The 18,408-nt window shown below is 39.4% G+C and overlaps 1 protein-coding gene across 1 annotated transcript; it reads left to right on the forward strand.

Annotated features, from left to right (window-relative positions):
- The first annotated feature begins 10,852 nt into the window (after positions 1-10,852).
- Positions 10,853-17,394, forward strand: LOC125819147 (uncharacterized). The gene is given in 8 exon segments (XM_049498660.1): positions 10,853-11,017; positions 11,117-11,310; positions 11,839-12,160; positions 12,269-13,516; positions 14,032-15,121; positions 15,124-15,627; positions 15,630-15,845; positions 15,848-17,394. Coding segments are annotated over 8 exon segments (5,286 nt in total).
- Positions 17,395-18,408: the final 1,014 nt, after the last annotated feature.

Below are 18,408 nucleotides of genomic sequence, written 5' to 3' on the forward strand. Positions count from 1 at the left end.
TCATCTTATCATCTCCCCCTTAGGTCTAAAGCTAACACTTGAAAGTTATAAACCTATTCCACATTGACAACTCAATTATGATCTAGGCACACATGGAAAAATCACTAACTTAATTGGAATCTCATATGATAATATACCATCTCGGCACACCTCTTAATGCTCTTGTTACTCTTGTGACTTAACCACACTTCACTGCCCTTATCTAAAGGTTATGGTCTCTCACTGTACCACTCATATCTATTGCAGCTAACATCTCAATTTCTCACCTACTCTATGTCAAGTCTTCTAGATCAAATCTCAAGACTAACATCATCACCCTCATGTTGCCATTATTTTGATCATGACACTCATCTCAAATTCAAGCTTAAAGTTTATTACTAAACCCGAATATCCACATTATTGCTTGTCTACTACACTAACTCACAACTACTATGCACATTGTAGAAACACTCATCCAATAGGACCCTTATGACAAATAGTCAATCGTCACCTCTTAGTCTTCATACTTACAATTACTATCACCTTCGACTTCGCAACATAAGTACTATTCACCCATTCACTATACATCAATGCCTAATTAGTCCTATTACACTTGAATATTATGGGCTCTCCCTCAAAATCATAAGCCTAGCTTAGATCTATCACCTTATGGATAATTTTGCTCTTCTATTCAACTCTTACACTTAGTCATTTCCTACACAATGACACTTCATCTCCAACTCCTTTCTAGCTACAACACACTCTACCTCCTATGATGGAATCTTCACAACTCATCACTTCTTAGTCTATCCATAAGGGAGAACTCCTCATTACTAACTTACTAGGTACATGACTATAGTAACATAGTTTGTCACAACACCATCTCCCTTACTTAGATTACTAAACATCTACATACTTTCCTCTAACTCTGGGCTCTTTCACTACTATTGCTCATGATCTCATAACTTATGTTACCCTTCAGGGTGAAAATACTACCCAAGCTCTAAACATACTTCCCCATTAGGATCTCAGCTGAAACAAGGCTTAAGGAAAAGAGTATAACTCACTTTTAGCTCAAACACACGATTCGAATGAATATGGGTGCATTCCTCTGAAACTGAACACTTAACTTACTCGTAGGTTTCTCTCAGCCCCTCTGGAGTCTCATGACTTACTCAAAGCTCTTGCTAAGAACAACTCAACCACAAAGAACTGACTCTGCTTTTCAACCACCTCTAGTATGATGGGTAGTTGAATGATTCTGAGAAATGCACGAGTTAGAATAAGTCTCTATGACATAACTCTATTGTACGATTAAGAGTATGAAAGAAGGGAAACTTTTCTTAAATGTTTGTAGTCCCTTATTTATAGAAGTGGGGCCATCACAACCATAAACGAGAACTTACTGACAAGACTTCATAGACACCCTAGGACACTTAAACTCTGTGCTCTGATACTAAGTTTGTCACGATCCGAGTCTGCACCCTGGACGTGGCCGACACTTAAGAACCATTGTTGGTCCCCAAGCGAACCCTCATCCTGGCTAACTACAAGCAGAAGACTAACTTAAGCATGCAAAAGCTTAAAAATGAATAAAATTCAATAAACTCAACTTTTCAAAACTTTAACTCAAATGAACAACTTAGAATAAAAATAATATATTCAACTCGCCATAAAATAGACACTTAAGTCTTTAAAACATTTAATAAAATAAATGAATAATACAAACTTCTTAACTATACTGACTATCTATGAAGCCTCTAACTGATAAAAATGGAAGTCGGGACAAGACCCACGACATCCTGATTAAACTAAAAAGGAAATAAAATCCTCCGAAAAATAAGGAGGCTCACCATAGCTAACTCGAACTGTCGGATGTATCAATGAATCTCCTGTTGATGATCCTGAATACTTGTGTCTGCATCATGAAAAGATGCAGGCCAAATGGCTCAGTACGTGGAATGTACGAGCATGTAAGGGGAATAAAACATAAACATAAGCTTGAATTTTGATAAAAAGAAAACATAGGCTTGAAAGAATCTAAAAGAACTTGAAGAACTTACCTGGCTCAACTCTACTCAACATAACTGAACTCATTTCAATATAAAACAGTTTAAAACAAGTGCAATATAAAGAAAAAGGAAAATTGTTTAAAACATGATGTTAAATCATAATCGTAATATCATAAAAAAAAACAACCATGCTCCCTTTCAAAGTCTGCTTGTGCAATGCATGAATGAAGTCTCATACCCCCATTCACACTAAGCAGAACCCCTTGAGGAACCATACAACTACTGTTGTGGGAATTTCTCTAACCGACAACCATCACTTAAGAACTATAGTGATGCAACATCACTTTTCCTCACGCTGTCGAGGCCCATCCTATACCATGTCGTGATATAGGAAGCTAACTCACTAAGTGGATCCACTAGTCTATGCGAAAAGGATTCATCTAAAAAGTACGACCCTTTTATACCCATGATGGCTACATGTTTTATGGAGACTTGAGTTAATATGAACTCGCATCCCGATATCAGTGCTCAATACTACTCCCAAAAATATACTTAGTTCATATGTTTTTAAAAAAAATAACTTCTTATGTGGTTTGAGATTAGTGCTCAAAAACTTAGCTTAAAGTCTATCTCGGAAATCTCAGTTTCCCTGTTTGCTTCATTTAGAAAGTTACTTCTCTTTTCTAAAAACTAGCCCGAAGGCTCTTTGAAAATCTCAGTTTCTGTTCTTATTTAAATGTGAAAATATTTAAAAACTTCTTTGGGAATACTTAGTTCCCTAATAGCTTTTGAGAAATAAACTCAACTCTTTATTATTTTCTTAACTTGAAACTTTTAGTCTTAAAACGAAGTTAAAAACATTTGTCAAAGACTTTTGAAAAACTTTAAGAACTTATCTTGATTTTGATCTTAATTGCTCTTGACTTGACCGTTAACTGATCCTTGAATTGAATTATGGATTCAAGGATTAAGATTTGTGATTGGAAGGATCTTGTTGACACCCAATTTTGACCCTCCACAATATAAATTAATCATTTCGAGCTTCTCCAATTTCAAACGATTTAAAATTATTAGTTTTATAAAATTTCTAAAAATAAAATAAAATATTAATAATAGTAAAAAATAAATAAATAGTAATAATAATATAGTTTGCAAGATTTTTAAATAGTTTTGTCACTTTTCATAATTTTTAGATAATATATATGTTTTACATAATTATGTATATAATTAGTATATTTTATGATTATTCGAAAATCGTCTCAAAAAAGATTTTATATTTTAAATGTTAGGGATGGTTATAATTTTGAATTAATGAGTTTTATGAAATTCAAGATGCTTTCAAGTCAGTTTTTAAAGTAATTTTACCTTTTCTTAATAATAAACATGTATATTTTTGCAATCACGTTATTTTATAAATATTTGAAAATATCATCACAAAAGATTTTACATTTTAGTTAAATACTTTATTAATTTACTTTAAGTTATAGTTATAATTTCGAGTTAATTAGCTTTGTAATTGAATTAGTTAGTATATAATTAAGTTTATTATTTTTTTTTTTATTTTATTTCGTTAAGATTAAGAAGCTCATTAATTAATTTATATTAACTCCTCTTGTTTAAATTTTAGCCGAATTCACAATTAAATTCTATTAGGCTATAATGGAAATCCATTATTTAATAACAATTTATCCCATCTTTAAAAATAATTTTGGGCCACTTCCTAAAGGCCCAACTCTTTCCCTTTCTCAAAATTTCCAATCCCATTTTTTTAGCCCAATTCCCAGTGATCCAAACATCAACCAGCAACCCTTAGATGCAAGACACAGCCCACCATCCCAGCCCATTAACTTCCTGACCCGACCCAACCCCTTTTCCCCTTTAATTTCAATACATACATCAGTACTAATACAACAAACAGTAGCCGACATAGACCTAACCCCTGCGTCTTCTTCCTTCCAAAACGACTAGCAAGCAACGTCCAAATCCCAGCAAATCCGGAAAGCAGCAGGCGTCTGCAATTACCATCACCATGGCCATTTTTTTTTCCTTTTTCAGAACTCCCCATCCCTCCCACTGTTGCCTCGAAAAAATGCATACAAGTTTGGATTTCAAATTCGAAATTTCACCCGATTTCCCCTGATTTTCCAGCTATATATTGCTCTCTTTTGATCACTGGTGAGAGAAGAGGGAAGCACAATAATTTCTCATTAGATATTCAAGAATAGGTTTATATTTTCCCTCTCGTTGCCCCTAACTGGAATTTTCCGAAACTCATCGGAGATTTATTTGTGGTGGTGTATTGCTTCACGATCAAGCTCGTTGTCCTAGTCTCGTTGCCCCGACGAAGGTAATATCCCTTTCCCTTTGCTAAGTTCTTTTTCATCTCGTGTTATTGTTGTGTCGAAATTTCCAATTTTTGTGTTCATGTTGCTGCTGTTTATTTTCGGATTTCCTTAACAAAGATATAAAGTTATGGTTTTAACATTTGAATATGACTAAGTGTTACTCTTCTTGCTAATGAAATAGTTATTGGTATTATTTACTGTTTGTTGATGTAGTATCTCGTTTTATCCATTTTTTTTTATTTCGTGTTTCGTCTTATTGTTTACCATGTCATGTTTGAGTCGTGCTTTGGTTTAGATGTTAGTCGCTAATTCATTAGGTTTGATATAGCTTAATCATGCTCTAAGGTTTGTTAAACCTCTGTTATTCTTCCCAAAACTTGTTGTTATACTGTGCATTGTTGTTCAAAATCGGCAAAATTGATGGTTAGAATTGGTCACTGTCCGATTTTTATATTACGGTAATATGGAACTAAGTTGTGCATTAATAAAGTCACCAAATGCTAGTGCTTAAATTCCTCATCCTCATGTGTTTGTTTCCTCGATGAGATCCTCGTGCAAACATCTAACTATGCTTATGTGTATGTCTAAATTCTATAGTTAGTTGGTTGGAAATATGATTTAACTAAGTTCAAATTAACTGATTTGTGATTAATTCCCTCCTTTGGTTTGTATAAGTTTAATTTTAACATGGGTGATTGGAACTCTTCCTTATTTATGCTTGAATTGTCTTAGATGGTGTGTTAAGCACTTCAAAACACGTCTGGTTACTGCCTTCACTTACTAATATTGTATGTATATTTAAGTTTATTGTTTTCACATACATTAATTAGGTACAGAAGCTTAAAGTTGAATGTGCTTTTCTCTTTGCTAATTTGTCTTCTTTTTTGTGTTTTGTTGCGAATGTCATCCCGAGTCCATTGGACTCTCATCCCACTGTATTTCTGATTGTGGGGCCATGGTGGACTAATTATCTCTTTAAGTCTGTTTCTAAATGGATCAAGATTGAGAGCTGAAACAGGCCCCGGAAGTCCAAAAGCAGGCTGTATACACGTTGTATACATTCAATATACGCTATATGCAGCTGTATATACTTATATACAGGTCAAAAACGCAATAAAAAACAGGGCTGGAGTGAAATACAAGTGTTTGGAAGCAAGAAATACCTGAAAAGAGCTAATATATGCGCTCATATACACTGATATACAGTCGGTATATACAAAAACGGGATTGGGTTAAAACCCAAAAACTTGTAGCAAAATTGGCCCAAAAGGGGCCCAATTTCATTCTCTTTTACTCTCCTAATTATTTTGACTAACTTCATTTATCTCTAACCTTAATTTATTTTAATTAACTTAATTAGATTCCCCAAAAGAGGAGTTATTTTCTTTGTGTTGATCCATTTTCAATAAATTTCTTTCTTTTGTGGCGATTTATTAATTAAGCAAGTAGTCGGTCAAATTTTATCACTTTAAGTAAGTTGAATCTTTTGTTCAAAAAAGGAAAAATGTTCTTCGGTGCTTCTTCACTTAAAACATATTTTATGCATTTTTAAAAATTATTTAAGATAGACAATTTTCTTGAATAAACTTAAAAATAATTAAAGTGTTTTCCTTTCCTTAGTCATTTTGTCGAAATAATAATAATAATAATAATTTAACTCAATTTACTCTCCAACCAATTTAAATGGTTTAAGTGCAAATTATTATTTTCTAAAATGATTCAATTAAATCTTAATTACTCTAATTTTGTTAAAATCTTAATTGACCAAGTTGTCACAATTAAGTTCCAATTTTCTTAAAAATTAAAAAATGCGTCATTTATTTAATTATTTTCTCAAAGTTAATCAAATATTGTAAATTTCTTATTTTTATGTTAAATCATTATTTTCCTAAAAATAGTCAAATATATTTTAGTCAAGTCGCAGGTCAACCGCATGTTAGCGGGCACTTCGAATGCTTAAACCCTTTTCGAAGTGTAAATTGAACCACGAACCCTCTTTGGTATTTTCAAATGATTTTTTCTGTTTAAATCTTTGAAAATTATAAGTTTTTCTTAATTTCTTTAAAAAATTAAGTGGCGACTCTTTTTCTAAGTATTTTTCTCAAATTGTTTTATACTTAGAATATTTCAAAAAAAGTGATTTTTCTAGAGATAGTAAAATTACGACACAACAGAAATGGCGACTTCCGCTGGGGATTTAATTAAGTTCTAACCATAAGATTTGACTTGTTTGACTAATTGTATTAATTGCTAAATTGTTTATCTGCTCTCAACATGTTTAAATTAATATAACTGTCATTGCATTTCATGGCATCTTCCTATTATATTATAGTATATTAAGGACGGTTTCTGCATAATTGCAGCCGGACTTTTTATACTCAACCCTTTTTCGGAAGGATCGGCAATTTATTGGTACGTCATGCGTCCAATGGTTGTCGTGAATTCCAGCCTAAGTTGTCCACTTTGGTTCCCGGTCTTTCAAAGCCACTCTTAGTCAACTAGCGTAGAGCGAAACCAAATCCCAATTTTTAACGCATTTTGAACTAGGTCGACCCAACACCCAAGGCGTGTTGGGCCCATTAGAAGCCCACCTTGTGTTTATTTGGCCCATTTGCCAATAAAAAGACAATCATACTTATATGTTTTAATTGAAGGATGTATATGTCATTTTTAAACAAATCAATTATCAGGTGGGGGTGGGGGTTTAATTACCTTTGTTTGTTTTTCTTGTAGGATGAATCCGACGTTTGAGCCGTTGAGAACCCGAATGGTGACTATTCCTGATCCTTACCTCCAAGTTTGGTGGAAATTCATGAACAAGGAAGATAAAAAGAAAGTTCAAAGACATATAGGCCATCTCCCGTCATTAATGGAAATGGTGGCTTACCCCGACTTGATTGGAACGATGGTGAAATTTTGGGACAGCGACAACATGGTATTTCGATTTGGGGAAGTAGAGTTGACTCCAACTATAGATGAAGTTCTTGCCAGTTACGAGAGTGTTGGCATGTGCAACAAGAGGAAACACCAACCCGATACTGATCTTCTCTTTCCAAAAGTATGGGATTTTGCCGAAATCAAAGAAAAATTGTCACTCGTCAAAGCTGAATGGATGGACAGGCTGCCCGGGTCAAATATTCCACTTCGGAAGTTGTATTATCGATTTGGACGCGCAAGAGCTTATGAGAAGTTTAAAGATGAGTTCGTTTCAGAAGAAAAATGGAAGGAAACACGCCCTCTCGCTTTTGCGATATGTCTACTTGGGACAATGGTGTTTCCCCAAGGACCAAACTACACCATCCATCCAAGTGTAGTAATGGTTACTCATGCTATTTTTAATGGAGTAGGCTACGAGCCTGTAAGAAAGTACTACAATTTAGCTCCTATGATCCTTGCTGACATTTACAGGGCGTTGGATAGGTGTAAAAATGGCACACGTTTCTTTCAAGGGTGTAACCTGATACTTCAATAGTGGATGATGCGACACTTGATCAAAGCTCATGATCCAACAGAACCAGATCCCTTGGAAAGACCGAACAGGCTCGAAAGTCACGATTGGTGGGTGCAACGTAATCATTTCAATAGGACTGGAGGCCAAGAGTTTTGGTACCCGAGACTTCAGGGTTTGAGAGAGGAAAATGTGCAGTGGTCTATCCAATGTTTGGTAGTAACAAAACAAATTGTGATCCGAAGTGGAAAGGCCCCCTACTTGATATTTGCTGGGTTGAGAGGAACTCGGCCATATGCTCCTTCTCGAGTACTTAGACAGCTAGGAGGGAAACAAGAGCTTCCTCAGATAGAAGACATGACAAGATTTGTGACGGATCATGAAAATGGCGAAGTCGCTTTTACTAAAAAGATGCTTCAATTATGGAAGACTCGAAGGGTATTGGGCGAGCCGGTTCCAAATAGGTTTCGTCCGGAATGCTCTAAGGATTACAAAGAATGGTTAAAGAAGAGTCTCGCCGGAACTATCGAACCCGGTCCAAACGTTCCCCATATTATTGCAGATGTTGGAGCCAAGCATCAAATCCGACTTCATCAACTCCAAGAGAAGTTTGATAGAAATGAGCTGGAGTATCAACGTCGACACTCAGAAGACGCCAAAGTCATAGCTCAGTTGAAGCAAGAGTTACAAAAATCCAGGCAATGTATGTCAGAATTAGATGATAGCATGGAGCAGCAGATTCAGTCGGTCGAGAGGTTCAGACATCAAGAAGGGGCTCGGTTGGCAAGAGATCACCTATGGGCGGACAGATATGCTATGTGGGAAGAGGTCAGCATCGCCAAGAGGGCCAGACTTGGTGAAAGATCAGGATGAGGTTGGAGTTTGTTATCATCCCCTGCGTGGGACTGCTTTATTTGTACTTTGTCTTGTAATCTATCTTTCGAACTTTTTTCCCCAATTTTATGTTTGTCAAACATTTTTTAATGTTATTAATGAAATATTTTGGGGATAATGAATTGAATTAAAAAGACATATACATCCTTCAATTCGCTAGGCCTACCCTTGGCACAAAAGGGTCACATGCATGTTTAGGACGCGAGATTTGTCTGTTTACTTGTGTGCTTTAACTGTTTATGTGGTACGTTGCTTTGAATGAGGACATCTTTAGCCCACTCTTTTTCAAAATTTTCTGAAAATCTCTACAATGCTAAATACAAGTCATTACTAAAATGTCCGACCAAAATTTCTTGAGTCTTGAGTTTCTCAACCAAAAATAAAGTCTAAACTACCAAATCCTAAAATATAACTCTATCATCTCAGAAAAGGTGACATTGCTGCTAAGATGGAAAAAGGCAAGAGTATCGACATAGAGCTAACTGAAGAGGATTTGAGGATGAAATTACAGCGGCTCAGACAAGAGATCCAAGAAACCAGAAAAAGGAGAATAGAAGTGGAGTTTGCCACCGCAATCGTACGAACAGCAAATGCGGCACTAGACGCGGAATTGGCAGCAAAGATGACAAAATGTGCTGTTATAGATGAGGAGACAGTTGCTGTGCGAAAGAAGCGCGATGCCCTCAAAGATATAACCGTGATGCTGCAGAAGTCACATGGATAGCACTCTTCCTTCAGCCAAGAGGCCGCTAACAGGGATCCTGAAGGTACTGGACCTGAAGCTACCGAAGAAGATATTGGGGAGGAAATTGTCTATATGCCTCCTCTTCAGGGACGGTGGAATGAAAGGAATGAGAAAACCACCCTTGAAGCATATGAGTTTACCCCCCGTGATTAATGCGACAATCAGAAAAAAAATAGCCTGAGTGGAGGCATATTTTGTCTTTTAGGAGCTTTATTATATGTTTTTCACTTTCCTTGTAATCTTCAAGAAATGAATGAATGAAAATGAAATTTCCTTTTGTATTCGAACTACGTAGGGCCTGAATTCTCCTTGGGAGATACGTAGGCAGCCTTTCAAGGCCCGGCCCCTATCTTTTAAAAATTTTCTTTTCTCCTTCATTCTACAAGGAAACATTGAGTTCAGATCAACGAATGCCCAGAGATGCAGTAAGAAGACCTTAGCTCAACGCAATTTAACCTTTCTGAGTCACCAACCCAACATAAAAACGAGCAAATTTCTGCTTGTTCAAAAGTCAGTCCCCATTATTCGTGGGTTAACATGTTCTCAAACAAAGCAACTTTTATATGTTTATCTGCTTTCTATATGATATTTTGCATTATTTGTGCCGAATCAAAACTAACATATTTGCCTTTGAGTTGTTTTTCTCAAACAGGTAGTTAGAATTGGTCTGTGTCGATAAGCTGGCTGATCATCCTTATTTCACTAGATCTAAAGGTCCTACAGATTCCTTCCCCAATCAAAGTTCACAAAAGGGAAAAGTAGCAATGAGTGATAACAACGAAGAAATCAGCCTTACTGATTCGTGGTGGCTCAACCCGCCCTTGCTGATCAGAATGAACTGATCCTACAGTTGATGCAACAAATTGCTGAGATGAGAGTCGAGATGCAGAGGAAACACGATTTGCCTCCTCCGAGTTTTGCTGTCAACACTCAACCAGACGGAAGGCCTCCAGCTCAAATTCCCCCTCCTAACGTGGAACAAGCTCAGAACCCACCTTTAAGCCCTGCTCGTAATCCCTCCATCATTGACCTTACCACCCAAAACCCCCACTACGTCTCAACCTCTCATCACACACCACCCCCTCCACAAAATACCAACCTCCAAGTGCCACTCCTTTCCCCCAATGCAAACCACCAAACTGGCCTACCCCCTCAAAGCCAAAATGTTAACCGCCCGCACATTTCCCTCCATTACCAAAATCAACATACCAACCCCCAGACTTTTCCTCAAAATTACCAAGCCACTCAAAATGCCCAAAGTCCCTCTATTGCTCCACCACTACCACAAAAGGCCACTTTCCAAATACCGATCCCCAATGAGCATGACGTCCATGGTTCGGAGCTCGACCACTATGAGGAGAGGGAGAGAGAGTGGAGGTCAAAGGAAGAGACCGCCAAGATTGATGTGAAGGAAGAAATTAGAAAGGCCATGAAGGAGTTGAACTGCATTCCTGAGGTCGCCGGGTTGAGTTACGAAGACCTGTGCATTCATCCGAATTTGGACCTCCCTGAAGGGTTCAAGGTGCCGAAATTCGACATCTTCGGAGGAACGGGGAACCCTTTAGCACACCTGAGGGCCTACTGTGACCAACTCGTGGGAGTTGGGAGAGACGAAGCTTTGTTAATGCGGCTTTTTAGCCGAAGTTTGAGCGGAGAGGCTCTAGAGTGGTTTACGTCTCATGAAACGAGACAGTGGTCTAGTTGGAACGCTCTGGCTAAGGACTTCATCGAACGATTCGCCTACAATGTGGAAATCGTTCCTGACCGTTACTCCTTGGAGAAGATGAAGCAGAAGCCAACCGAAAGTTACAGAGAATTTGCATATAGATGGCGGAAGGAGGCAGCTAGAGTTAGACCTCCTATGTCGGAGAAGGAAATCGTCGAAGTGTTTGTGCGGGTTCAAGAGCCCGAATATTATGACAGAATCATGTTGCTCGTTGGAGCAAAATTTGCTGAGATAGTCAAGGTAGGTGAGACTATCGAGGATGGATTGAGAACCGGGAAGATTGCCCGTGTTGCTGCCTCGCCCGGATCTTCGGGTTTGTTGAAGAAAAAAAGAGAGGATGTGTCATCTATCTCTTATGAGGGGAAGAAGACCCCAAGGAAATCCTCATCATACCAAGGTAGTTCTCGACCTTCACAGAGTTCGTACCCAGCTTATTATACACAGACTGATTACCAAAATAATCATCCCCCTAGTTATCAAAATACTCCCCCTACTATCTACCAAACTCCCCCTCCAATTTACCAAGCTCCACCTCATCACTACCGGAACGTCGCCCCCAACTGTGCCAATGTTCAGACAAATTACCAAACTCCTCCTCCGACGTACCAAACCCCAGCTCCACTTTACCAAACTACCCCCTCGAACTACCAAGCTCCACAACCAAATTATCAAACCAACTCATATCCCAGATATCAACCCCCCCGTCCGAATGCTCTAAATTATCGCCAAATGCCTCCCCCTCAACAAGGCAATTACGATCCCACCCGTCCCAGATTTGAGAAGAAGCCTGCTAGAATTTTCACTCCGCTTATTGAAAGCCGAACAAAGTTGTTCGAGCGATTAACTGCTGCAGGATATATTCATCCAGTGGGGCCCAAGCCGGTGGACACTAGTTCAAAGTTTTACAGACCTGATCAGAGGTGCATATATCACTCTAACAATGTTGGTCATGATACCGAGGACTGTATCAACCTGAAGCATAAGATCCAAGACCTGATTGACCAGAATGTGGTCTCTCTTCAGACGGTTGCGCCCAATGTCAATAGTAATCCTTTGCCAAATCATGGAGGCACCACTATCAATATGATAGAGACAGATGATGATTGGTGCGTGACAAAGACAATAGTTCTGATTGCTCCTGACGAGTTGGAAAAGGCTGTAGCTTCGTTGAGCATCAGACAGAAGAAAGAGTTTGTGATTCTGACACCCAAGAAGGTTGTTGCCTTGGTGCCACAGAAAACTCTTACCCAACCAAAGTTTGTGATTGAAACGGCTGCCACCCAAGGTATGACCAGATCCGGCAGGTGCTACACACTGGAAGAGTTGGCTCAAGGAGGGCAGAAGAAAGATCAGACTAAAAGGCCGATTAGTGAAGCTGAAGCCGAAGAGTTCTGGAGGAAGATGCAGCCGAAAGATTATTCAATTGTGAAGCATTTGGAGAAGACGCCAGCTCAGATTTCTGTGTGGGCTTTATTGATGAGTTCACAGTTGCATAGACAGGCTTTGATGAAAGCTTTGGATGACACTTATGTACCTGTGGGTACTAACAGCGACAATCTAGCAGCCATGATACACCAGGTCATTCGGGGACATAGAATCAGCTTTTGTGACGAAGAGCTGCCCTTTGAAGGGAGGATGCACAACAAAGCTCTGCACGTCACCATCAAGTGCCGGGAAAAAGTTATAAATCGTGTTTTGGTCGACGATGGGTCCGGTCTTAACATATGTCCGCTTTCGACTCTTAAGCAACTGAAATACGACTTGGGAAAGGTTCAACAAAACCAGGTCAATGTGAGAGCTTTTGATGGAGTGCAAAGAGACACGATAGGGGCAGTAAACTTGGATATTCAGGTGGGTCCTGCAGAGTTTAATGTGGAGTTCCAGGTGTTGAATATCAACACTAGTTATAACCTACTTCTGGGAAGACCGTTTATCCATATGGCCGGGGCTGTGTCGTCTACCCTTCACCAACTGTTAAAATTTGTATGGAAGGACCAAGAATTGGTCATTTATGGTGAAGGGAGCCACCCCAATGGGTGTGCACCAATCGTTGATGATGTCTCTCGAGGTTGCGACTTTTACACGGTGGAGCTGGTAAATGCCACCGATGATGACTTGGCTCCACAGCCTCCTATGCATGTCGTGTACAAAATGATTGCTACTGTCATGCTCCAGAATGGTTTCGAACCAGGTTTCGGGTTGGGGAAACATTTCCAAGGAATTGTCGAGCCTATCCAAATCCCCGCCAAAGGAGCGAAGTTTGGTTTGGGGTATGTCCCCACAGAGGCTGATGAAGCAGAGATGAAAAACAAGAGTAGTGATCAAGCATTGGCCAGGCCAATTCCCCATCTGTACCAGTCATTCCCGGTGCGAGAATATGTCAATAATGATGGTCTCGGGGAAGGAATATGTGGCCTTTTTTAGGAGATTGATGCAGTCATTGAGGAAGAGGTTGGGACATCAGGCATCCGTGACGCAGAGCCTGAGGAGCGCTTGCAGAACTGGACCTCCACACCACTCCTGATTTCCCGCACATCTGGGTAGAAAAGACATGTGTCTTTGTTTGTTTTAAAATCGGTGGTAGTTCGGAAGAGGCCCGAGACCCACCATTTATGCAGTTTATTTGTTTGAAGTCTTTATTTTAAATTCCCTTGTGATGTTTAAAAAAGCAATGGCCCTCGGTCATGGCTAAAGTTTGTGCTTGTCTTTTCGCAATTTAAATGAAAGCCTCTTTTATAAAATACTTGTCACTTATCTGTTTATATTTTATTTTCCTAACTTTGTTTGTTTATGATTTCAGTAATATTAATTTAAAACCTGCCAATGTCATGTCGTGTCATGAACCGAGTGAACAAAATGAGGCAGGTGATGATGAATGTGAGGAATATGAAGAAGAGAATGAGGTTCCCGAACATGTTGCTGAAGAGTTTCGACAATTCGAGAATCAACACAAGCCGAATTTAGAGGAAACCGAGAGTGTGAATCTCGAAGATGAGGAATGTGTTAAAGAAGTAAGAATCAGTGTCCATCTTACTGAAGCTCAAAGAAGAGACCTAGTCCGTTTGCTCAGAGAGTATATTGATGTGTTTGCCTGGTCTTATAAAGATATGCCAGGATTGAGTACGAATATGGTGTCCCACAAGTTGCCAATCAATCCAGATTTCAATCCAGTAAAACAAAAGACTCGGAAGTTTAAGCCTGAGTTGAGTTTAAAGATCAAAGAGGAGATTACAAAGCAGATCGAGTCCCAAGTAGTGGAAGTGACGCAGTACCCGACTTGGTTAGCTAATGTTGTTCCGGTTGCCAAGAAAGACGGAAAAATCATAATTTGTGTTGACTACAGAGATCTCAACAAAGCTAGCCCAAAAGATAATTTTCCATTGCCAAACATTCACATCCTCATTGATAACTGTGCTAAGCATGAGATGCAGTCATTTGTGGATTGTTATACGGGTTACCACCAGATCTTGATGGACGAAGAAGATGCAGAAAAGACAGCTTTCATCACACCTTGGGGTGTATATCATTATCGGGTGATGCCGTTTGGTCTCAAAAATGCCGGTGCTACTTACATGAGGGCTATGACGACCATTTTTCACGATATGATTCACAAAGAGATCGAGGTGTATGTAGATGATGTCATAATCAAGTCCCGCGAGAGTTCGGATCACTTGACTCACTTGAGGAAATTCTTTGATCGTCTACGCCGATATAATTTGAAGTTAAATCCCGCCAAATGTGCTTTTGGAGTGCCAGCTGGCAAGTTGTTGGGATTTATAGTTAGCAGGAGGGGAATTGAGCTTGACCCTTCCAAGATCAAGGCGATCCAAGAATTGCCTCCTCCAAAGACAAAGAAAGAAGTCATGAGTTTTCTAGGAAGGTTGAACTACATCAGCCGATTTATAGCTCAGTCCACCGTGGTGTGTGAGCCAATCTTTAAGTTATTGAAAAAAGATGCCTCAACCAAATGGACCGGAAATGTCAAACTGCTTTTGATGCCATCAAGAACTATTTGTCCAATCCACCGGTGTTGGTCCCTCCAAGAGAAGGGAGTCCATTATTGCTATATTTGTCAGTCTCGGATAACGCGTTGGGATGCGTGCTTGGTCAACATGATGAGACTGGGAAGAAGGAGCGCGCCATTTATTACTTGAGCAAAAAGTTCACTCCATATGAGGCCCGTTACACTCTTTTGGAGAGAACATGTTGTGCTTTGACTTGGATCGCTCAAAAGTTGAGACATTATTTGTCTTCTTATACCACATACCTTATTTCCAGGATGGACCCATTGAAGTATATTTTCCAGAAAGCAATGCCGACAGGAAAGTTGGCTAAATGGCAAATGTTTTTGAGTGAGTTTGACATTGTGTATGTAACTCAAAAGGCAATAAAAGCACAAGCCTTAGCTGATCATCTTGCGGAGAATCCAGTTGATGAGGAGTATGAGCCGCTCAAGACTTATTTTCCCGACGAGGAAGTTCATTTGTGGGTGAAGATATTTCTGAAGCATATCCTGGTTGGAGAGTATTCTTTGATGGAGCGGCAAATCACCAGGGAAAAGGTATCGGAGCAGTCTTAGTGTCAGAATCCGGTCAGCATTATCCTATGGCGGCTAAACTCCGATTTAATTGCACAAACAACATGGCTGAGTATGAAGCTTGCATCCTCGGTTTAAAGATGACAATCGACATGAACGTCATGAGCTTCTAGTTATTGGAGACTCAGACTTACTGATTCATCAAGTTCAAGGAGAATGGGCCGTGAAGAATCCAAAAATCACACCGTATGTGCAGTACATACAGAAGTTGTGCAAGAGATTTCGCAAGATTGAGTTCAGACATACTCCCAGAGCACAGAATGAGTTGGCCGACGCTCTTGCCACCATTGCCTCGATGATCAAACATCCAGATACAAGTTATATTGATCCAGTAGATATAGAGGTAAAAGAACAGCCTGTTCATTGTTCACATGTTGAAGCAGAACCAGATGGTTTGCCTTGGTATTTTGACATCAAGAAGTATTTAGAAGATGGGACTTATCCTGAGAATGCAACGTTCAACCAGAAGAAATCGATACGCCGTATGGCCCTCAATTTCTTTGCAAGCGGGGAAATCCTTTACAGGAGGACTCCAGATTTAGGTCTTCTCAGATGCGTTGATGCTAATGAAGCTGCAAAGCTTCTGGAACAGATACATGCCGGAGTTTGTGGTACTCACATGAATGGGCTCACTTTGGCCAGGAAGATCCTTCGAGCCGGTTACTTTTGGATGACTATGGAACATGACTGTTGCAAGTTTGTGCAAAAGTGTCATAAATGTCAAGTGCATGGAGATTTGATTCGGGTGCCTCCTCATGAACTCAATGCTATGAGTTCACCTTGGCCGTTTGTAGCTTGGGGCATGGATGTCATTGGTCCACTAGAGCCAGCCGCCTCTAATGGACACAGATTCATTTTGGTTGCGATTGACTACTTCACCAAATGGGTGGAAGCAGCTTCATATAAATCGGTGACCAAGAAAGTTGTGGCTGATTTTGTTCGCAATAACCTGATATGTAGGTTTGGAGTACCAGAATCCATCATTACTGATAACGGAACGAATCTTAACAGTCACTTGATGAGAGAGATATGTGAACAATTCAAGATTACTCACCGGAATTCCACTGCCTATCGTCCCCAAATGAACGGAGCTGTAGAAGCCGCCAACAAGAACATAAAGAAGATTTTGAGAAAGATGATTGAAAATCGCAGAGGTTGGCACGAGATGTTGCCATATGCTTTGTTGGGTTACCGAACAACTGTCAGAACATCAGTTGGAGCTACTTCATATTTGCTAGTATATGGAACAGAGGCAGTTATACCGGCAGAAGTTGAAATACCTTCATTGAGAATCATCCAAGAAGCTGAATTGAATGATGCTGAATGGGTTCGCAAGCGGATTGACCAGTTAACCTTGATCGATGAGAAGAGAATGGTTGCCGTTTGTCATGGTCAATTGTATCGACAGAGAATGACTCGTGCTTTTCACAAGAAAGTAAGATCCAGGACATATGAAGTTGGTCAGTTAGTTCTTAAGCGCATTTTCCCTCATCAGGATGAATATAAAGGGAAATTTGCACCAAATTGGCAAGGACCCTACATGGTTCGCAAAGTGTTATCCGGAGGTGCCCTAGTCCTGTCGGAGATGGATGGCACTGAATGGCCGAAACCGATCAACTCAGATGCTGTCAAGAGATACTATGTGTGAAGTTTCAACTTGTATTTTTATCATTTCCTTGTAATCGTTCTATTTGCTTGTAATTGCTTCGTTTTAAATTTTATCCCTCTTGTAATGAACTTCGTCTGACCTGAATTCTCAAGAATGAGATACGTAGGCGGCCTATGTCAGCCTCGGTCACTCCTTTATCCCTTTTAATATTTCCTTTTATTTGAACTACGTTCGACCTGAATTCTCAAGAATGAGATACGTAGGCGGCCTATGTCGGCCTCGGTCGGTTTCTTTGTAAATATCCTATTTTTATTAGTCCTCGAGGGGGAACTACGTTTGACCTGATTCCTGCCTCAACGGGATACGTAGGCGCTACAAGGGCTTGGTCATATTCCCCGCCAGATTTCTATTTCTCATTACAATAGAAACTGGGACAGAATTTTTGAGAGGGACTCAAAAATTCTCGAGAAGAAGATCTTTTCCTACAAAGTTGAGACTGAAGTTACTATGAGATTTGCAACTGGGACATAATTTTTGAGAGGGACTCAAAAATTCTCAAGAAGAAGATCTCTCCAACAAAGTTGAGACTGAAGTTACTATAAGATTTGTAATTGGGACAGAATTTTTGAGAAGATCTCAAAAATTCCGTGTTTGCTCGCCAACGGTTAAAGATAAGCCAAGACAGTAAACTAGGACAGAAATTTTGAGATGGCCTCAAAATTTCAACAAGGTTCAGCGAGAGTTTAGAGCAACTTTGAATACATCCCAACAAGTGATCAGACAGATCTCAAAACACCAACTCTGAATGACGTCCATTAAACTTGACGTGACATGACACTTGGCAGCAACTTTTTCCAAACATTACTTTTAAAAATCTATTTTCCTTAAAAAACTTTTCCTTCATGTTTTGATTATTTTTGCATAAAAATATTTTGTCTTATCTATCAAGAAGCGGGAGATCGGAGGAAACAACAGGAGATAGCAAGACAAGGAGCAGACAACCGAAGAAGATCGACACAGATCAGTTCATTTTGAAAAAAAAAAAAAAACTAA

This window comes from Solanum verrucosum, unplaced genomic scaffold (genome assembly GCF_900185275.1).
Source record: "Solanum verrucosum unplaced genomic scaffold, falcon-dt-bn FXZP01000252.1, whole genome shotgun sequence".
Classification (NCBI taxonomy): domain Eukaryota; kingdom Viridiplantae; phylum Streptophyta; class Magnoliopsida; order Solanales; family Solanaceae; genus Solanum; species Solanum verrucosum.